The sequence below is a fragment of the Carica papaya genome, chromosome 5 (genome assembly GCF_054855325.1).
Source record: "Carica papaya isolate Zhongbai chromosome 5, ASM5485532v1, whole genome shotgun sequence".
In the NCBI taxonomy this organism is placed as follows: Eukaryota; Viridiplantae; Streptophyta; class Magnoliopsida; order Brassicales; family Caricaceae; genus Carica; species Carica papaya.
This window is the reverse complement of record NC_142313.1, coordinates 1845348-1866989: the sequence shown is the minus strand read 5'-3', so window position 1 is coordinate 1866989 and position 21642 is coordinate 1845348. Positions and strand designations below refer to the sequence as shown.

The window sequence follows — 21642 nt, the reverse complement described above, 5'->3', positions numbered from 1 at the left end:
CCTTAAAAGTAAAATGCTCTGAGGTGTTCAAATATAATTTTTAATTTTAAAAATTCAATAATTTCTTTTTATCAAATAGAAATATTAAAACAAAGTATTTAAAATTTTGTAAAATATAAAATAAACAATTTCAAATATTCTTTATTTATTTTACTTATATTACTGAACCAGTTCATTAAAAATTTTACTCCCTAAAAAATTAAAATTTAGCCTTGCTATATATTTATTTTAAAAAATATGAATGTTTGTTCGAGATTAAAAATATTTTGTTTAAAACTTTTCATTAATTTACGAATTTTTAATTCGATTATGGTGATAAATTCCTCAATAAATAATAATTACATATCAAATTAATACGATTATGATATGTATTGGTAGTTTGACTCGATCATCAGTTTAGCAGTATCCGGTACATAATTCGAGCACTTGAAACGAACAAAAAACATCTTAGACAATTGGCCTGTAATGCACCATCAACAGCCTAAACCATACATTTTACATCAAAGAGAGGCTCATCAAAACATTCATAAAAGTATTGGCACTGTTTTCACTTCATATATGTGTATATGTATGTATGTATATAACTTGCTATAAGGCATATCACATGCACCAGCAGTTTGATTTGATTATCAGTTAAGCATCATCCATTACATGGTACAGGCATTCAAACAAAACATCCCTTGACACACAGGATGTATGAGGTATCAGCTAGTATACAGAACTTACGTTCAAGACATTCTGTGAAGCAAACATGCCATCAGAGCTGATCTTTATTAATATCAATACATATTGATGGTCTGACTATACGAGAGAGGATGATCGAACTGCGATTCCATCAATTCTTGAGATTCGCAATTGTGGCGCCCAACAGTGGAAATAATATCATAGAAAAGGTTTACAGAATAAGGTTCTTCATCATACAATATCTGATCTTCGTTTTGTTGCAAATTATTTCTGACATCATTAAATTGCAGCAACTAATGGGAGAAACCACAACACAAGGCAATGCCACTGAAGATCTTCTAAGAGCATGGTTGGTACTTGGTTGGCATTCGATTTCAAAGTTTGTTAAGTGGTTTAGCAAACAGTGAATGTCGGCCTTCGGCAATTATTTCCCCGGTTGCCTTATTTCTCACAATAACACTGCCTGCACCATAACCTCCCCTTCTTCCCAAAGCCTTTGCAGTAATTTTCAACTCGTCCTGCACTTGGCATTAAAAAAATCTGAAAATGGTACCAAACCAAATGCTGAAAACCTAATTCTTGGAAGTACTTAGCTTCTTAGAAATGCTATTGCATGGCCAGTTTATTACCTTCTAGTCAGGAGATTGAGCTCAAAAAAGAAGACGACTTTTGATAAGAAATGGAAAGAAGCTAAATATATTTAGTGCTAGGAAAAATTGACATAATAGTAATATGCTTTCAAATGTTTTACATTATTATCTAAAGCATTTGGGTAATATTTAGCTGGAGTTGGGAGATTTTGAATCTACCTCTCCTGTTTGTGTTCTTTCAGTTCTTTCCTCTTCTATTTTGCCTTCATCTTAACCTTCAGCATCTTCTAGATCTCACCCTACTACCCTGATATGCTTTCCCCTCATTCCCTAATTTCCTCTGCTCTCCTTTTGTTTTATGTTTCCATCTCTAGCTCCTCTCTTTGTTCTTTCCTTGTCTCCCCCATCCCTAATGTATCTTCACCCTAGTTCCCACTTTTTACTTCTCTTTAGTTCTATGATTTATGTCTAACCTCTCCTGATCATTTTTCACCTCCTGTTTGCTATTCATTCTTCCCCCTTCTTTTAATTTCTCAACTCTAAATTCCTCTGTGTTGGAACCAATGGAGCTCATTTGTGGAATCCATTCAAAAATTTATACTTATCAAAGACAGTAAAAATTCATGAAGGATAAAGATTAGCATATTAAACAATCCTAATTGGAAGTAGAACACTACATTCTAATCAAAATTGGTAAGTCTGATAAGTGAAACTGGCAAATTTGATCAACAGGAGAAATTAGGAATACCTTGTGTTCTACTTATCAACTCATTATACGGTGCAGATCTCTATAACATACAACATTATAACATTATTACATTGGAGATCTACTTAAATGCAAACCAAGGATCAAAAGATTAGATTGACTTCAGAACTAACTTCTAGATCAGTATTCATATTCCGTGCACCAAGCTAACTTGTATACCAAACCGGTGAACAAACTAAGCAGTCGACTACTTACGTTGATCTTTGCAGGTGCAAGAAACGTGATGGACATGTCCACGGAGAGATTAACGACGGCACCTTGAACATTAATAGGAGCATTACCAACCTCATCGATTAGATTTATAATAGCACCTCTGGCCAAATTTCCATCCCTATCCTGCAAAAGTTAATACCAGAAATCTGTTTTTAATTTCAATTTCACAGACGCAGCTGCTATGCACAGAATTTCAGCAAGAAAGAGTTAAAGAGATGGTTTAGGGAGCTTACGAGGAGGCGAGGAGGGACTTTGAAAGTGCAGGAAACGAATCCGGGTTCTACTCGGTCGACTCGGATGCCTCTTAAGCTAACTTGTTCGAAGAAGCTCGGAAGGACTCCGAGTTGATTAGGCCAAGGGCGAACAGGGACTCGTAAGACAGTCTCCTCTTCTTCCGGGCTCAGCTGTAGAACCTCCTTGGCTTTATCCATGTTCACCAGTTCGCTGCGTGTTTGACTATTTCCACGGCTCGTTGCAGACGGAGTGGACGTAGAAAAATAAAGCGTTATAGTTTATTTATTTATTAATGGTTTGTCTCATTTCTTTGTAACGAAATATATATTTAAAATAATTTCTTGTGGAATTTATTTATAATTTTATTTATATTTTAATTATAATACGATAAAAATACTGCAATTAATTCTGGGCCCAGTAAACGCACCACATTAACATAATATGATATTAAATAAAATTATTATATTTTATCAACAAAATAAAAATTATGAATTTAAATTTTAATAAATATGTTCAGTTCATCAATTATAAATTAATAATAATTAATATATAATATTTAATTTAATAAAATTTAAATAAAAAAACTATTTTATAACAAATTAATTTCTTTAATTAAGGTTAAAAATTAAAGTGATATTTTTTTTTAATTTATTAAAAGAAATTATTTGTTTATACACCAAATGGTAGTGTCCAACATCACATTAGTATTTACTAGGTGTATTATAAGTTGGCACTCCATAAATTACTTAATTTTGTTCTTTTACACACCAAACAAAGTACATTATAATATTTCTTTTTATAATGGAAATCAATGTACTTCAAACGGTAGAAAATTAATTTAGCTGAAGCCTGAAGCAACATACAATGAACAGCCAAAATACCTCAGAAAAACCAGTTCCGATGAGATGTCGAAGCACCTACTGAACTTGCTATGAAATGAAACTCAAGACAATTTTTCATAATTGAATGGAAGTAGAAGTAGAAGTAGAAGGCAAAGAAACTGCTTTACTCAATAAATTTCTAATAGAGTAAGGAATTCAGAGAAGTATCTATACTGCTCCACCATCCAATGTGCCATTTCGATGTCAGTGCGTCGGAAGAAAAATTCACAAGGATTTCTTGATGGATATGGTCCACAGAAGATCAGTGTCGGATTCAACTGTTATTTTCTCTGCTTTAACCAAATTTGATGTGCTTATCAAACCACCAAACTTCATTTCTGTCTCAGCTGGAATGAACAAAAGCATAGTAAGTATTAACTTCAAGTTACCATGGGGACGAACTTAGGGCCAGAGAAGATGGGAAAAACTTACCATTTAAATGTTAATAAAACTATGAAAAGTCACAGAGAAATGTTTGCATTCCACTTACCAAGATCCCATTGGAGTCCTGTGGTTGTTGTACTCCTAGAAGGCATTCCTATGGGGATTAATCCACAATGTGGACCCTCAACAGAAGACTGAATATGTATTTCATGACGATGAGTCTTTGGGAGGAGGCAGATGAGACAATCATCGGACAGGAGGACTATCCGTAGGTTTGAGAAAGTATATAGAACATTAACATTTCCAGCCTCGTGATCAAACCTTCCACCAAGGGCTCCGGCAACAAGAATGCAAAGCTGCCATAACAAAGTATACAAAACATTTAAATAAGCAATGTATACCCAAGTGAGCCAATTGTGACAAACTGCATAATATCTACTTGCTACTTCTCAGTGTCAGCAGTATCTAAATAGAAAGGGACAAGGAAAAACGGAAATTAAAAGAAGATGAACAAAATCCCAAGTAAAGCAAATGGATGAATGCCACTAAATGAACTGGATAATTACAAGTGTTTATAAAATCATAGCAGAATTGGATTAAGTTTAAGGACACCTCACCTATTCTCAATAGGAAGCTAAAATGACAAGAAATGCTGACAAGAGTTTATAAGTTTAGTGAATGTTCGGAGTCGCAGAAAGAGATATGCTCAAAGCACTAGACACTTGTTAATAGCTTAAAAATCGCCTCAGTACTAATCTAGAAAAAAATTATTACATATTGTTGTATTTTAATAATACCAAGTATGTGTTTAATGTATTTATATTATATACATATATATGCGGGTGCAATTGACTATATGTTAAAGATAAACATTTGCAATGAAAAAAAAGGATTGGAGGAGCTTATTTTCTCCTTAAAGCACTCGTAAGCAAACAAGAATAATTAAGTGGGATGCTTATAAGTCAACTTTAAGTAGAGCCCAACACCCCCGAATGAAGTCCATGTTTACATAATCCAGAGCTTATTACACACAGGAGAAAAGAAATCCATAACTTACATTAGGTTTTTCTAAGTTTGGGGTAAAGTCACGTATAAACGCAATGCATTTGTGTAGATCTGTTGTGTCCTGATCATGAGATGCATCTATAACCTTGGTTCCCTGCACTCAAGTGAGTGAATAAAGACATCATAACATGCTTAAAAGCTACAGAAATGTATACAAAAGGGAGTATTAATGGCAGCCCCATAGCCATATTTCCTAAGCTTTTCAACTAAGACATCATCTAAATGGCACTGCAAGAGAAAATGTTACTGACCAAGCTTACATAAAAATCGAGTACTTCTGTCCGAATTGAGTCCATGTCTCCTTTGATAACATCTGGCTTATACCTGGTCAAGCCAAGAGTTTGTAGATGATTAATTTAAGAAAGATGCTGTCAATGAAACAGGAAACAAAATTCTGTGTGTCATGAACAAAGGTAAAACACACAAATCTAAAAAAGAAAATCATAATTTAATGATGTGCCTTCACCTTCGGATTTCCACTCACCCGGTCTGCCATTCAAGCAGGGTGAGGCTTAAGCAACATTAATCTCATCATAGGACATGCTATTACAAGCTTAGTTTATTGCCTCTTCTTTTCCTCAAATAACATGAAAAGGCTATTTTCATGATAGCTTCTTAAAAAGATGGTGATTTTCCAATAACAGTATTGGTTTGCAATAGAAATGATATTATTGCATGCTAATCTCAGTAAAGATGGTCTAGAACTTACTAAAGCTATTCTTCCCACCAGGAGATTACTTTGTGGGATTAAAATCTAAATGACGAGTTCCTTTTTCTAATCCATCATCTATATCACTGGAGCTACCCAGCTCCAGGAGTCCTCTAGATGACTGGAGATATCTTTGAAGTTAGCAATGTACACATTTGGTAGGTCAAAAGGTGGACATTCTCACTCCTTTATCCAGTCACAGTTACAAGAATGAATCGCAAAATAAGTTGAGGATCATAGCAAAGTTTAGATCTAAGGGAAATCAGTGCCCATCATATGAGGTTCCTCGACATGACAGTCAATAGGAACAAAGTTCAAAAGTAGACCAACTACTCAAAGTAAACCCATTATTCGACTTCCACAAGAAGAAGACAACTCCAGGCATGTTAACAATAAGTTCATACTATCTTAAGTCCAGACTTGGCTGTTAACAAGTAAAAGAAACAGAGAGATATGACGCCAACTGGAAAACAGAAGTTCCCGTGAAAGGTTTGACTTAAAGAACTCTTCCTTCTCTTTTGAGGTAGACACAAGCTAATTTACATTATCCATCAGAAAAGCTCCAAAAGGAACCATTACAAATACTTACTTTGTTGCAGAATAAAATAAATTCCAGAAGCTGAATTCTGATGAAACAAACAAACACATAAATCCAAATATACAGGGAATCCTTCATCTGGAGACAGCTTGTTTAAAAAAATTAATAAATAAAACATCCCGACGGTAGACTATAAATATCTGAATCAAGAGTCAACCATACAAATCAAAGCCACAAAAAGAAGAAGAAAGAAGAAAACCTGCGGCGAACAGCAAAGGCATCTTCCTGTGGGAAGAGCAAGGGCAATTCGTCGTAGACACGATTGGCGCCTCCATCAGCGCAAAGACGTAGTTGTGCTGTTCTACACCGAAATCAAACGCAACATTTAAAATTCATAAACTACCAAGAAAGAAAGAGAAAGTATTCGAATAAATTACGCACCGTGCTTCCAGATGCTAGGAGTAAATCTAGGGAGGCGTTGATTAAGACAGACAAGTGCGTAGTTTAAAGGAGGAAGCGGATGCTCGGCGGAGGAAGAAATATTAGGAAGAAGGAAGGTTGAAGAATGGTACATCAACTCCATGTTTATCGCTTAACCACCACCGCTTTACGGAGCATAGGAGGAAGCATACAAAAACTATCTTTAAACCTCTACTTTCGTTTGCAAGCAGTCCTGTCCGTTGAATAACGTATAATACAATAATACAAAGAGTGAAGAAGAATCAACAATGGCGGACACAGTGATTAAAGTGTTGACTTTCTATTTTCTCTTTGGTTCTTTTGGGAATTTTCCTGAGAAAGGTCTGTAGACTTCCACGGAGATCTTACGTGGGACCTTTTCGTCTCTGCAACTTTGTAGTGGTCAGAGTTGAACGCCCCCGTGCTCCGTAAATTGTTCGGTTAGATTTGATGATTGAAAAGACGAACCGATTCCGGTAAAAAGTTAACGCCGTATTTTACGATTGACCCGAAATTACGGTCCGATCTGACCGGGGCTGGATCTGTTTATTAAATACTTTATTTTTTATATTAATTTTTTCATTGACATATATTAATGTATAATATTTAATTAGTTATAATATTTAATCTTGAGAAATAAATAAAGAGAAAAGAAAGAAATAGAGGAGGAAATCGGAGTAATAATTTTATTTTTTTTCTTAATTGATTATAACGTAAAGATTAAGCTTTTTATAAGTTGTAAGTAATTAAAACATCCACCATCATGTTCGGAATTAAACTTCTGTTAAGTAAATTCAAAACGTTAACTCTAAACCTAACCCTAATTGATACTTGTAAAAGACTAATTTACCTATTTTATTATTTCTCTCTCTCTTTTTTTTTTTTTATTCTTAAAATTGTCAATCTTCAAATTTCAGATATCGGAATCGTTATACAATGCATATGAGAGTCTATTTTCAGACAAAGACAGAATTTTATTTTAAAATTTAGACAGTGTAACATACTGTTTAATACTATCTAAATCACATATAATCACAAACAAATGAGCTCTATCATATATAGATAGAAACAAATCCATCACTTGAAATTTATGCAATGTAACATACTGTTTAGAATTATCTAAATTATATATATTAAAAAACAAATACGCCCTATCAAATATAAAAAAAATTTCGTCCATATCGAAAATTAACCAAAATCGATAGAAAATATAAAATTTGATACATATATATATATGAATAACTTGCTATTCCTTATCGAATATTTAACGAATGTTATATCGTGCAACAATCACATAGAGGTTTTACAACGTAACTATTTTAACATAAAATAAATAACAAGTAGAGAGAAGGAGTTTCAAAAAGGTGGCTCCTATAGTAACTACTTGTCATATTTGCAATTGCTTATAGGTCAATATTAGGTGCTAAATCTTTCGTAGCTAAAATAATTATTTTCTGAACTAAACTAATCAATTATTACATACAATCAAAAGATAAACTAAAATGCACGAGGGTCAGAAACAACTAGTTTTAATTCTAAAGTACAAAATTTAATCGAGACACTAGCTTGATAAATGTGTTAAACGTCATAAAAGAAATGACTCAAGCAAAAACTTACGTATTATATATCAAAAACTAAATATGTATTTGAAATTTTATACTTATCGGTTTTTCCTCTCTATCTTAAAATAATATAGAAAAATTAATTAAACTACTAATGAGGTAAATAAAATGGCGTCTCTACATAAAATAGCTTAGGGACCTCTTCTTCCTCAATCCACTCTCTCTGTATGGATCGTTCCATTTGAAAAACTCATTTATATATTATTCAGATTTTTCGAAAACGTAATATTAACTTATAGTGAGATAATGTTGAACAAACTAAATGTATATTACGAACATTTTTCAAATATCATAAACGTAGACGACACCTCTTATTTTTTTAAATAATCAGTTACAATATACATGAAAGAAAACAAACAATTATTTCTCTATAAATAGGATAAAATATTTATAAAAAAATATAAATTTCATTCACCTTATTTTATTATTAATTTACTATTTAATTAAATATATTTAATAAAAAATTATTTAATATTTTAAATTTATTCTGTATAATTATTATTTTAAATAAATTTTTTAATAATTTAACATCAAAATATTAATTACCAACAATAATAATCATTTGTTGTTACTGGCTTTTTGAACAACAGGGTAAATAACCTATGTTGAGATGAGATTGTAAGGAAACCAAATGCATGTTCCATCTATCAAACATCATAAACGGAGACGACATCTCTTATTTTCTGAACCGAACCGATCCGATCAATTACCATGTACGCGCAGAATGAGAGACCGAAATGCATGAGTCGGAAAAGGCAATTTATAATTCCTAAAAGAGAAATTTCATCAAGTCATTAGCTTGATATTCTTCTTCTAAAAAAGTTATTAGCTCGATAAATATTGTAAACTTCCTAAAAGAAATGCCTCAAGCAAAAACCTATATATTATACATCGGAGACGGAACCTGCATTAGGAATTCCATAGCTGCCGGTTCCCCCTCTCATCTTGGCCATCTTTTCTTAAAGATGGCATAGAAAAATCAACTAAACAAGGAATGGGTTTATACACAATGGTGTCTCTACATAAAGTAGCTCAAGGATCTCTTCTTCCTCGATCCACCCTCTCCGTACAGATCGTTCCACTGGAGAAGCTCATTCATATTTGTAGACTCTGATGACACACTCGCACACACCTGTGTCATCAAATCAAACATTGGATTACATTCAAATACATGTTATTTTAGCATGCCCAGGATAAGGGCTATTCAGAGGGCTTTTAGGAGAAAGTAGTCTTAGAACTTTAGATCCTTCCATCTTCAAATACATGTTATGTAGATAGTTTGATGAAGTTCAAATTAACACGCAAATCTTCAAATTAAAATCATCATAACCACTAATACCTGCTCGTGCGCATATTTAAAATCGTCAATCTTCAAAGGCCGGATATCACAACTGCTGTACAATGCAGGTGAGGGTCTGTTTTCAGACAAAGCTAAAGCTCTCTCCTGAAAGTTAAGCAATGTGAGATACTATTTAGCATTATATAAATCACAAATAAACATAATCCTGAAGTATACAAGATTTTTTGTCCACATTGGAAATTGATCAAAATCTTTAAGGAATATAAATTTTGATATTATATGAGAATAACCTGTTTTTCCTTCTCTAATATTTCTCGAATGGGACAGTGTGCAGCAGTCACGCAGAGGTTCTGCAACATAATTCTTTTATCAAGAACCCAGTAGAGAAAAATGAATTTCATATAGAATAAAGAACAATTAGAAAGAAAGAGTTCCAACCTTAAGGTCGCTTCCAGAGTAACCATCTGTCATATTTGCAATTGCTTCTAAGTCAACATTAGGTGCTAAATCTTCCTTAGCTAAAATAACTCTAAGAATTTTTTCTCTGTTTTGGGCATCTGGCAAGTTAACCATCAATCTGTACATAACAACTAGGATTAATGGCATTAATCACACTCCATGTAATCACACTCCAGGTAGTACGAAATTCATACAAATTGCTAAAATAGTTACGGTTACCTCCGAGGAAGCCTTCTAATAACTGCCTCATCAAGGTCAAAGGGCCTATTTGTAGCAGCAAGAACCAGGACACGTTCTTTATCCTTCGTCCGCAAACCATCCCAGTTTACCATAAATTCATTCTTCATTTTCCGCATAGCTTCATGTTCTCCCGGATTTTCCCTTCTTCCCAGCATGCTATCAACCTAAGGCAACTACCCGATTCAGCAAGAAGAGCATTTCTCAAACCTAAGCCTAATCAGAATGGCGGTTTTTAGATACTTTTACATACCTCATCAACAAAAATAACGCTAGGAGCAATTTTACTAGCAAGAGAGAATACCGCTTTCACATATTTCTCACCTTCACCAAACCACTGCATGCAAAATAGAGGTGGTCAAGTGCAAATTTCAGGTGATAAAACAAGCAGAAACCTCCTCAATGCTTAAATACCTTGGAAGTGATGCTGGACATTGAAATATTGATAAAGTTTGCACCAGCCTCAGTTGCGACAGCCTTTGCCAGCATTGTCTTCCCAGTACCAGGAGGGCCAAAGAGCAGAATACCCTTTGTAGGCTGCAAAAAAAGTCGACATATTCAGATGAAAGCAGAAAACCAAAACAAGCTGAGGACAAAGATAAAACTAAACACGGATGCTAAATCCAAAAAGAATCTTTATTTCCATTAAGAGAAAAACCATAAAGAAATCAAAGAACATGTATAACAACTGGACCTTTGTCAGCTGTCCTTTGCAAAATAATTCAGGTCTTTGAAGAGGGAGCATCACCAATTCCTTCAGTGTATCTTTTACATTTTCCAAGGCTCCAATATCATCAAAAGTAACCCCAATATCACTTGGCGGAATAACATCAGCAAGGAGTTTCTTCTCAAATTCATTCTCCGTAACCACATCCTGAAGCCACTTAAATGTTAGATCCAAAACAAGTTGGAAATTTGAATTGATAGCAAATTACCTTGAGAGATTTCTTCAAGCTCTTGCTTTCATTTTGAATGCCCTGAAGAATGCTGAGACCATACTTAATGCTGCATCACAAATTAACAAATTTGTTAATGCAAGTTAAAAGAAGTAGTTTTTGTTAACTTCAGTTACAATGATAGTACATCACAGATAGTAACTAACTTTTCACTAGAGATCACAAGTTTAGAATCTTTAATCATAGCTTCCGAACTCTGCATGAAATGGTGACTTAGAGCCCAGCCGACTATTTTCTCCACACCTATTACGTTAATATGAAGGAAGCATCAGCATAAAAAATTGACAGCATAAAGTATTTAGTGTACAAGAATCTAGATACACTGACTTTCAGGCACAAGGGTTTGATCTTTGATGCACAAAGTTTCAATATCAGGGCAAATGAAACCATGTCGGCTAAGAACCTAGATTATTTCAAGGAAGAATGTCAGCGAGAAAAAGCTAAGCAGCCGTCAACAGAAAGAATATAACAGGAAGGGAGAGCCAAACAATTTCAGCAAGAACCACTCACTGAGCGAATGTTAACAATATTTGATTGTGCTTTCAAAGTTTCTGTATCACGTTCCAACTGCTGCTTCCAGTCTAAAAGCAATGCTTCATCCTGCCACATTTTGGAAGTATTAGCTGTGATATTAGAGGAAACTACTTGAGTAAAAAGGGATACGTGCTCCTCACCTGAGGTAACTGGATAGTAACTTTGTTTGGAAAGAGCCGAGTTACATGTTTCATTGTTTTGGGCATTTCTTTGCTCCTATCATGCATTCTACCAAAATTGTCCTGTATATTATTTGAAATAATCAAAAATCATTTTGACAATTCAGAGGGATGCATTACCCAAAGATTAAATAGGTTCTTTTAATCAACACATATTTAATGCTCAAAGGCAGAAACATATATATATATAACAATCACATGCTTCTCTTTTCTTAAAGCCGGAGAAAAAAGAGGAAATAAAAACTTATTATATATTTAGATAAACAATAATTTACATCCTGCTTCATTTTTCTCTTGAAGTTCCAAAAAGATCTGACTGAGGAGAGGTGGAGTCAGCTAACCAACAATTCATGTTTTTCAATGCTGCTATAACATGAGAAGAAGACTTGAAATTTTCTCAACAGTTAAAATCATGCGAGAATCTTAATTAATGCAATTATTCTTAGAAATTGATCCAATAGTCATGATCAACGCCTCCTATCAAGGGCAAGCTGGCCCCATCCACATGACAAACATACAAGTTCAATTCATCTGAGGGAATAAAGGTGAAAGAAGTAAGAAAAAAGAAGTGATATTTCCCAAATGCTACGCGCACATTCACTACCTGCATAATGTGTATCATAACATATGCATGCATACAAAGGATTATAGAAGCATACATGTTTACACGCATACAAATTCATTTGTACATACAGAGTTTAAGCCATATACATAAGCGTGTTCTTGAGTAAGAGAATAGAGATATGAAGATACCATCATATATCTAAGTATTGTTCATTTGAGATGGAACTTATGTAGTTTTTTAATACTTGCACCACTGTCAGGTGTTTTTATTTGGCATGACTTACAGTGGAAATAGAAACTTTTTTCTTTAAACAAAGTCAAAGTGTAGTAGGTCTGTTAGAGCTGGGCTTAAGTTAAGTAGCAGGACTAAGCCAAATCCAACCTGCCTGAAAAAATGGCTAGGTAATCCTGTTTTAGTATCCTGACAATCTCCACAAGCTTAGATGAGCCATCTATATCAATAACTTTGAGCTGGTGTTGCACTTCACCCCTAAGATTCCCTTGACATAACAAGCAAAACAACATGCTAATGACACTTGCATACCAATTCTTCGGAGAGTTAAGAGGGCTCTCAGAAGTATAATCTTTTCTAACCAGGCTCGACAATAAATGATCAACTTTTGAACATTCAATTTTAGCAGGAATTTTGTAAATTAGAAAAAGCATTTACATCTTCTGAATCTGTGTTCTCTAACTAACCTGTTTGCTTTTTCACACACCACCTGCTGCCACCACCTCCAAAATAAGATTTTAAAGTAAAAAATTCTGGACCACACCAACACTATCCTATATGCATGGCTACAACCATTCACTGGGAGTGGACAAACGGCATCTTTCTCAGAAATCTTCAAGGACCTAACTTAGAGAAAGATGAAAGATTGTTCAAATATAACATTCCCGGCAGGTTAAAAAAATTGCTTAGCGCTATTGTTGATATCTAAAGCATCTGCATCCTAAGATACTCGAAATTTCTTGATCTGAAAGACAGTAGCCCAAAATATTGGAAGAATAATAATTGTCTGATAATGAATCACATTCAATGATAGTAACATAAAACTAAAATTTAGAACCAACAGAATCCATGAGGTTGAAACTGGAAGTTTTCTTTTCAGACGAAAAAACAACCAGCAGCAAGCCAAAATGAAAACTCAAGATAAGGATCAGCTACTAGCACATGTTATAGAAACATAACAAGCAAAAGCACAACAATTATCCACTGTTCTAGTATAACTTAAGGATTAAAAAATTTCAAAAAAGATGACCATCTCCCGTACCGGAAAAGCAAGGTCAAGCAGTGCCGTCTGGTTGCCTCCAAACTTTGTGAATAAAAGCCCACCAGGATGGGACTGGAAAACAAAAAGAATATCTGTAAACAAAATATTCTGTGTGGGCACATCCATGTGCCAGAACAAATTATGATAGTTTACAGAAAATATAATATAGCAAACCAAATTCCTCACTTTCTCCTTCCGATTATCCATCTGGGTGTGGGAGCCAATAACAACAACATTAGCTGGTAATTTTTCGATCTTAGCCCTTATAACTGCACATGCCTCATTGTTCCCAACCATAGATTTCTCTATGTCTTTCACAAACAATATCATGGCAGTGCTTTTGCACTCGTTTACAGCAACCTAGAAACATGAGACACCCACAAAGATAATACTTCAAGTTGTAGGAAAGCCAGCAAAAAAAAAACACGATTCTTCCTCAACAAAAGAGCAGCATTTACCTCATAAAGTTCATTAACTGCAAGCTTCTCTATATCGTCTCCTGCAGAACTGTCCAAGCGAAGAGAACTAGCTGTAGAGACAAAACATAATCAGATAAAACCCACACATTACAACCAATAGAAGAATCAATATATAAATATATGTGAAAGGCGGTTTAAGAGAATCACCAGTACAAAAGAAACCATGATCCTCTTCACAAAGGCCACCAAGATCGGTGCCTTCTGGAATACACTTATCAAACCTGACCCCGACTTTTGAGGAACCATTTTCTTCAAAAGCAAGGAGCACTTGACCTCGAAAACCAACCATTGGTCCCCTGCTCAGAAAGATATCAGAAGAAACTTAGAAATTGGCAACTAAATGTAGAAATATAGATTTCACAAATTAATTTTACCTACTGCTTTTTCATGAGACAGGACGATGGGATGCGAGACTAATCAAAGTACCAAGAACACAATTTTGGCGCAAGAATAGATTTCAAGGGTTCTATTTTGTGTTAAGAAGTGGCGGTTTCTTTTTATTTAAGCTACAGTAATCCAGGGTTATTATGGTTGTTTGCTTATTCTTTGCTCTAATTGTTATATGAACCTGTTATGCTTATTCTTTGCTCTATTTGAACCAGCATATTAGAGTCAATAATGCTTGAATACTTCTTGTTGTCTGGAGGTTCTCAAGTAGGCAAAAGATTTCAATTTGTTCAAGATGACACATCCACATAAGGCCATCATAATACCAAAGACAAGCACATATGGACGCAAGACTCGGTAGTGACGGAAAAATAAATATATCTAAATTTCTTGCCAGCAATTTTAAGATCCATCTTCTATATTGATTAAATAGGAAAACAAAGCAATAAAGAGGAGAAAAGGTAGTGAACAATAAAAGGAACAGGAGAATACCGTAGTGTAGGCTGCAGTGAAGAAAGTGCATTAGGTGAGGCCCCAATAAACTTCACTCTATCACCTGAAATTTTAACAATCATTTTTCAACTACAGATTGAAATGTCATGAACAAAAATTGATCATCAAATCATGGCATACGAAAAAAAGCACTAGATAAAAAAAAAGACTATAGGAATAGCATGCCTTTTTTGAAGGTATAATTTTTGGACGATGCAGTAGATACTTCTTGCTTTGGCATTGCCTGCGAGCTTAGAGTTGAACCACCAGTTATATCAGCCTCAACACTGGAAGTGGGTTTCTTATGTTGTATCACAGTAGTTTGTGCAGCACGTTTAGTGTAGAAAGAAGTTCTTTCAGGTTTCAAGCTTTCTTTAGGGAGATCTGATTCCCTGGCAGTTGAGCCCTGGAATTTATGTAAAAATGAAGAGTAGATGGCTCAGATGAAAACACACAAATCTCAGAAATCAAACAAAAGTTACAACAGTGACAAGAAATCAGTAGTTCTCAATGAGTGTTGCACCTAAGAACATGTGATCCTCTCAAAACTGATACTTCAAGGGTTAGGTTGCTGATTTATAGGAAAAAAGTAGCTGGAATTACTTCCCCCGTGCCCCCTCCTCCCCCCCCCCCCCCCTCACCAAACACCCACACCCCCCTCCCCCCCAAAAAAAAAACAAAATCCTTCGAGACAAAGTCCTCCTTCAGCTATTAGTGACAAAAGCTAAACAACAAGAACAGCAACAGACATGTGCAGTAAAGAAAACCAATAGAAAGATATCAATGAAGCTTACACCAGGCAAGAGGAGAGAATCAATGATCAGCAATTTAGCACCAAAATGTTTGGCAAGTGCCTTCGCTAAAGTCTCCTGGTATATTTCCGAACCTATCAAAGATTTGTAGAATAACAACAGGTGACTAAAAGTTGCACGTGAATTATAATCAGGGATTCAAAAAGCAACATTCAAGAAAAAATGGCAGACAAACCTGCAGGCCCTGATAATAATATTCGAGGGCACATAGTAGAGAAGCCTGATGCATAATTTACGAACTTATTGCACCTCAAGTATATGTATGTGGAAGCTACCAAAACGTTCTTCGTCGTATCACTGTATCAATAAATAATCCAAACGATAAAATATTTGACCAACATTGAACTATAGCACGCACACTGATTTAAGCACAATAAAAGAAAATAAAATATTCAACTCAAAAAACTGGTTCACCATATTCATAAAGCTGTGGACTGAGAAATTTTCAAGATGAAGCTTATAAAATGAAGAGAAATAACACGTATTCTACTTGAAAATAAAAAACATCAAAATTCAAAAGCAAAAAATCACACACCTTAAGTAATACGGGAAATTCTCGAAAGATACTTCTATATTGTCTGGACTTAGAATTCCTTCTCGCAGACTATCTTTGAAAGCTTGCCGTCTACTTGTCATCAGACCTGTCGAAGAATCAATCTCCTCAATAATTTGCTAATTTCTCTTTGATCATCAAGCATCTTGGAGATGCTGGTGCTTAAATAAAAATCAGAAGAGGTAAAACCTGAAATCATACGCAAAGTAGGAATCCTCCCAATTTCAGCATCCGTGGAAGCATCCAAACCAAGCCCGTCAATATTTGGATTTTCGCTGGCTACATCCAGAGAGGGAATGAGAGCTTTTTCCTTTGAAGAAACGTCCACTACATCATTACTAGCATTACTTTCCTTCATCTCAATCTCTTGAACGCGCTCATCAGGACCTGAAGGCAGCACCGGCATTTCTGCATTTTGCTGCACATCCTCACCAGCTTTTTTAGGTGGTGGAAGAAGATTTGACAGAGATGCTAATATGGATGCTGCTCCCGCAAGAGTAGGTGGGTCCGCCGCTGCTAACAAGGATGCACCCTGTGCTTCTAGAAAGCTCAATTGATGAGAAGCTAAGCCTGAAGGAGCTAAGTTATCACTGGTAAGCGATTGAAAAATCTGATTACAGATCAAGGAAAAATATTTAGAGAATTAATAAGTCAGAAGAGCACAAAATATTGAGTGACATAATACTAGAAAAACAGTGCCAAGAAGGTTAAACATCTGGGAAGAAGAAAATTTCTGTGAGCATAAAGAACCACAATATTCATTTGCGAAAGGATACGTAAGCATGTTTTCCAGTGGAGCTGAAAACCACCTCATCACCTCCATTTAACATTACACTAGAACTTTTTTGGTAAATCTTGCCATTTACTTGGACGACACCTTTGCCCCCTGTAATTTCCAGTAATGCCACAGATGAACCTTCCCGCTGCATAGAAAAGAGAATAGATAGCACCATCACAACCATTCTATTTTAGATATCTACCACATCAAAAAAGAGTTTTAGATATAATATATATTGTACCTCAATGTGCCTCAGTTTACACAAGGTCTTACTAATAGCTGAATCTTTAAGACACAGGTTGCATTGACGGCTTTGGCCAACAGTGAAAAAAGCACCACACATATCAAGGTGAGGATTCTGAAAGAAAATTTGAAGCATTAGGATTAATTACTAGATTCAATAGCAGCAAAGATTAAGAAAATAATTTAAAGGTCCATCCCATCCTACATAAAAGACAAAGAGAAAGGGTGAAAGACAATTCAAACCTTTTCTCTTTTGGTTTAAACTCTTCAGAAAATGGGCAAAAATTTAATGGATATGCTATGTAAAACCTAAATCGATATTAGGCAATCCCATAAGAATAACCATGTCCACATGAACTGGAAAACACAGACAGGGAATTTTCACCAATACGCATCTGACCTCATAAAACGGGGAATTAAGCAAGTGGGGCACAACCAAAGTTAGTAATTTTCATTCATTTACCCTAGAGAGAGAATTTCATGCATCCCTGTCACAAGGAAAGAAGAAAAATGACAAAAGCAGACCTGGAAAACATCCCTATCATATCGCAGTGGTTAAGACTCGTGCACGCTTGATGACTTCTTTTCCTGCTTTTTTTTGTTCTATCTCAAGAATAATATAGTTCTTATGTGTTATGAAAACTATATATAATAGTCTTAGTCATCAGTAACATCAGAAATTGCCAAGCAGATTTCTAATCCTGCTAGGTGTCATGTCCAAATTTCAAGACTCATCTTTCCATAATTAAAATATACTATATCTTAGTCCACCACCACCAGTATGTTTCTTGGATATATCATGGGAACATCTCAAACACAAGTTCCTCAAAAATTCTCCAGACAACAACATCGATGGGTAAAACTTCACTTGAGTGCATGAAAGAGAGCCAAAACAAGTGCCATGATGTTATGATACCAATTCTCGAGACTGTAGCATGATCAAATGAATGATTCATGATATCCCGATCTCATCTTGGCTAAATATGTGATTGATAACTTTCTTATCACCATACTACCAACTTCCTGGTGACTACTTGAGCTTAGAATTGTCAATGGTTTGGGCTGTAAATTGTTGGACCTGTTGTATTTGGGCATGGGGGCACTATATCATGCCTCAAGAAACTCCAGCATTCTTAACCTACATCAAATGCCACTCTGATTACACACACAATGGAGCTGATCAGCATGTCAACCTCTGTAAGCTCTCCATTTTGTCCCAAGCTGCAGACATTATTCCCCATTCCTATGCTCAATCCTCTACCAGGATATGTTCACAGAATTACATCCACCAAAATTTACACTCATGCTATTCCTAAAGACAAATATGCTTGATCTATTTGATAAAAATTTAATAGCCTCTACAGGGGTCGTGTCAATCTACATAAGAAGCACCATCACGATTATCTTCTTTTCCTCTCCATCCAAAATACCAGAAAAACTATAATGAGGGACCAAAGGAGCTGCTTTTTTGTCCCTAAAGACCCTTTTACTGAACCTTCTCACACCTTCACCTCAACTGAACATGATGTCCACACAAGTCATTCCCCTGCAACTAACTGCTGAAAAATCAGGTTAAAAACAATACCACATCACCTCATCTAATGCAGCAACAGTCAGCCTTGTTTGTCAAAATATCAAAACCCCCACAGCAATACTTACAAAATAGAAAATTTTCATATGTGACATTTTTCAATCTCCGTGGCATCCTTAAATATTACCCAAGACTTGCTGCATCATTCACCTTTTCTTGCAGCCCAAACTAGTTAATCTAAAGAGTTACCACCACATGCCAGAACTCTTTTTAACTGGAAAACACTGCATAATCACGCAAGATTTAGTAAACCAATCAACTTGAACAATCCAAGAGGGATACAATACCCTTGATAAACCCTAATCTCCTGCTCAACTGAAAAAGAAATAACTTTTTTAAAAAATTCTGGTTCAACCTTAGCAAAACCAGACTAAATTCCTAGACTTCGCCAGAGCAAGACCACACCAATAAAATACCCAACACAGAGCAAAACCCACCTGGGAGCACTGAGAAAGCAGCTTTCCCCATGCAACCTTCGAACTCAATTTTGAGGGTCTCCTGGGCTTCTTCTTCACCCGACCGTCGAACACCACAGCTACCGCCTTTGATTTCTCCACATCCCCGTCAGCTTGGCCTAAACCCAAAATTGAAATACACCATGATAAAATCCAATTAAGAAGAACCATAAACAAACTCTTTCACAGAAATCCAAATCAAGAACCATGCATGAAGGATCGAACCTTCAGCGCACGTGGACACCAAGTCGTCACCTTCGACATCGGGGATTTTCTCAGGGGCGGAAGCGTCAACGGCAGTGGTCTTGGCAGCACAGGCGGCTTCAAGATTAGGTGATCGGAGGTCCGACTCTCGACCCTCAGAACCGACATCCTTCGCCTGACCTAGGGTTCCGATCGGTATATCTCCCGTTGACGACGCCGCCACCTCGGCCGCCTGAGATTCCGAAAACAAATATAAAACCAAACAATCAGAAACCCAGATTCAAATCTGGAAAAAAGAATCGAGATTTACAGAGCCACAACCTAAAAGATTACCTTGGGCCGTTTATTGGAGTGAGGTGGCGACCCGGCGGTAGGAGAACAGAGAGACCGCTTAGATGAAGACGAACTCCTTCTTGTCTCCACCATGTTTATCGCTGTTGCTTTTGCTCTTCTTCTTCTTCTTCTCTTTTCTCCTTGTTGATGATGATGATGATGATAATATCGGTGTGCGCCTGGGCTCTCCGATCCAAGAAGAGGGTGATTTTGTGGAGAGAGAATCAAGGAAGAATCGAAAGAGAAGGTGAATGATTGCGGAGATCAGTTATATGCACTTTGTTTGTTTTATATTTCGGTTTTATTATCATAAAAAATATACATATATATATTCCCAATTTTACTGATTTATATCGGTGAGATAAATCGACAAAGAAAGAGAAATCTGAAAAAGAAAAATAGAGTTTATGGGGGCGGTAGGAAGTAGCAAGGGACTGTTTGGTTGGTGCGAAAATTTACAGAAGCGTTGTGGAGTCAAAGCGCGTGAGACTTATACTATTCCTCTGTTTTGGATGCTCAAAAAGGTCTTGAAAGAAATTTGGTCAAATTATCACCGCTGCGTAATTTTTTTGGACTTTTAATATTATAATATTTTTTTATAAAAAAAAAAATTAGTATTTGATGGTGTAATTTTTACTAATAAATTTAAATTTATTCTTATATTGTAAATAATTAATAATGTGTTTTATTTAAAATATATATATTATCATATTAAATTTTATTTTTACTATTAACAATAATTGCAATTAATTAATTTTTATTACTTTTCAATACACAATTTCTCTAAATAAATAAATTACCCACTACGAGCATAAACAATCACAATACATAAATAAGATAAAGAAAAATTAAAAATAAATATACTTAAATTATATATATATATATATATATAAATGTAATCACGTGAGATCATATCTAAATATAATTAAAAAAAATCCACTTAAATTAAGTAAAATATGTGATTTTTATTTAAATTTGTAAATATAAAATCACATTAAATTAAATCATAATCCACCCCAAATCCCAAATTTAGTATGTTGATGGTTGGATTATTGAATTTATTATGTGTGTTAATTTTAGATTGCAACCATAGAATTATTAATTATATTTTATAATTAAATAAAAAATATTTATTGATAGTTATATAATGTAATTATGTGATATCGATTTAAATTAAGCTAAATATATTATTTTTATTTAAGTTGGTAAATACAAAATTACATTAAATTACATCATAATCTAATAAAATTAAAACGCGAGAAAATTTAAATTTTAATTAAAAAATTATTAGTTAGTTAAATAATGTAATTATGCGATATAATGTCTATATAAATCAATTTAAATTAAAGTAAAATATATAATTTTTATTCAAGTTGGTAAATATAAAATTACGTTAAATTAAATTATAATTTAATCAAAATTTGTTAGAATATTGAATTTACGATGTGGGTTTGTAACGCCCGGAAATTTGAAAAAAATTTATTATTTTATTATTAATTATTTTAATTAGGTTTTAAAAAACGCCACGTCAGCAGCCACGTCAGCAGACTCGGTCAGCAGTCCCAGCCAACCAGGACCTGCCACGTGGCAAAACCACGTCGACCGGGGACGGGCCACGTTGGCGATCCGCGTACGCGCGATCGGACGACCCAGATCAAGCGTGCGTA

The 21642-nt window shown here is 34.9% G+C and overlaps 3 protein-coding genes across 5 annotated transcripts; all 3 read right to left on the bottom strand.

The window, feature by feature from the left end:
- Nucleotides 1–598: 598 nt before the first annotated feature.
- LOC110821214 (uncharacterized) lies at nucleotides 599–2849 on the bottom strand. The gene is made up of 3 exons (XM_022050963.2): nucleotides 2487–2849; nucleotides 2236–2376; nucleotides 599–1202 (listed from the first exon to the last, which is right to left on the bottom strand). The coding sequence occupies exons 1-3, from the start codon at nucleotides 2682–2684 to the stop codon at nucleotides 1059–1061; spliced, it is 483 nt and encodes a 160-aa protein (XP_021906655.1). The 5' UTR covers nucleotides 2685–2849; the 3' UTR covers nucleotides 599–1058.
- Nucleotides 2850–3301: 452 nt separating this feature from the next.
- Nucleotides 3302–6956, bottom strand: TPK1 (thiamine pyrophosphokinase1). Of its 2 annotated transcripts, none has more exons than XM_088220351.1 (6): nucleotides 6506–6956; nucleotides 6324–6420; nucleotides 5078–5141; nucleotides 4810–4911; nucleotides 3859–4108; nucleotides 3302–3715 (listed from the first exon to the last, which is right to left on the bottom strand). In XM_088220351.1, the coding sequence occupies exons 1-6, from the start codon at nucleotides 6645–6647 to the stop codon at nucleotides 3594–3596; spliced, it is 777 nt and encodes a 258-aa protein (XP_088076477.1). In that variant the 5' UTR covers nucleotides 6648–6956; the 3' UTR covers nucleotides 3302–3593. The 2 variants fall into 2 exon arrangements, with proteins under 2 accessions (XP_088076477.1, XP_088076476.1); XM_088220350.1 differs by having other exon boundaries at nucleotides 5069–5141; nucleotides 6506–6954.
- A 1931-nt stretch (nucleotides 6957–8887) lies between these two features.
- LOC110821306 (uncharacterized) lies at nucleotides 8888–20431 on the bottom strand. 2 transcript variants are annotated; one of them, XM_088220348.1, is made up of 28 exons: nucleotides 19976–20431; nucleotides 19664–19874; nucleotides 19421–19557; nucleotides 17391–17507; nucleotides 17148–17294; nucleotides 16561–16981; nucleotides 16354–16459; nucleotides 15994–16115; nucleotides 15801–15892; nucleotides 15193–15412; nucleotides 15007–15070; nucleotides 14275–14423; nucleotides 14107–14177; nucleotides 13835–14008; nucleotides 13649–13720; nucleotides 11772–11873; nucleotides 11608–11697; nucleotides 11425–11500; nucleotides 11244–11340; nucleotides 11077–11146; nucleotides 10836–11015; nucleotides 10556–10678; nucleotides 10395–10478; nucleotides 10124–10308; nucleotides 9884–10022; nucleotides 9736–9795; nucleotides 9485–9589; nucleotides 8888–9277 (listed from the first exon to the last, which is right to left on the bottom strand). In XM_088220348.1, exons 1-28 carry the CDS (start codon nucleotides 20066–20068, stop codon nucleotides 9164–9166), a joined length of 3621 nt encoding a protein of 1206 aa, XP_088076474.1. In that variant the 5' UTR covers nucleotides 20069–20431; the 3' UTR covers nucleotides 8888–9163. The 2 variants fall into 2 exon arrangements, with proteins under 2 accessions (XP_088076474.1, XP_088076475.1); XM_088220349.1 differs by having other exon boundaries at nucleotides 16573–16981.
- Nucleotides 20432–21642: the final 1211 nt, after the last annotated feature.

Coding starts and splice junctions, on each gene's coding strand:
- LOC110821306 (XM_088220348.1), bottom strand. CDS start 20,068: ATGGTGGAGACAAGAAGGAGTTCGTCTTCATCTAAGCGGTCTCTCTGT. Junction 14,178..14,274: donor TCATGGTTTCTTTTGTACTG/GTGATTCTCTTA, acceptor TTGTCTCTACAG/CTAGTTCTCTTCGCTTGGAC. Junction 10,309..10,394: donor GCGTTATTTTTGTTGATGAG/GTATGTAAAAGT, acceptor TAGTTGCCTTAG/GTTGATAGCATGCTGGGAAG.
- LOC110821214 (XM_022050963.2), bottom strand. CDS start 2,684: ATGGATAAAGCCAAGGAGGTTCTACAGCTGAGCCCGGAAGAAGAGGAG. Junction 2,377..2,486: donor AAGTCCCTCCTCGCCTCCTC/GTAAGCTCCCTA, acceptor TAACTTTTGCAG/GATAGGGATGGAAATTTGGC. Junction 1,203..2,235: donor TTGCACCTGCAAAGATCAAC/GTAAGTAGTCGA, acceptor TGCCAAGTGCAG/GACGAGTTGAAAATTACTGC.
- TPK1 (XM_088220350.1), bottom strand. CDS start 6,647: ATGGAGTTGATGTACCATTCTTCAACCTTCCTTCTTCCTAATATTTCT. Junction 4,912..5,068: donor TCGATTTTTATGTAAGCTTG/GTCAGTAACATT, acceptor ACTTGAGTGCAG/GGAACCAAGGTTATAGATGC. Junction 4,109..4,809: donor CAAACTTAGAAAAACCTAAT/GTAAGTTATGGA, acceptor TTGTTATGGCAG/CTTTGCATTCTTGTTGCCGG.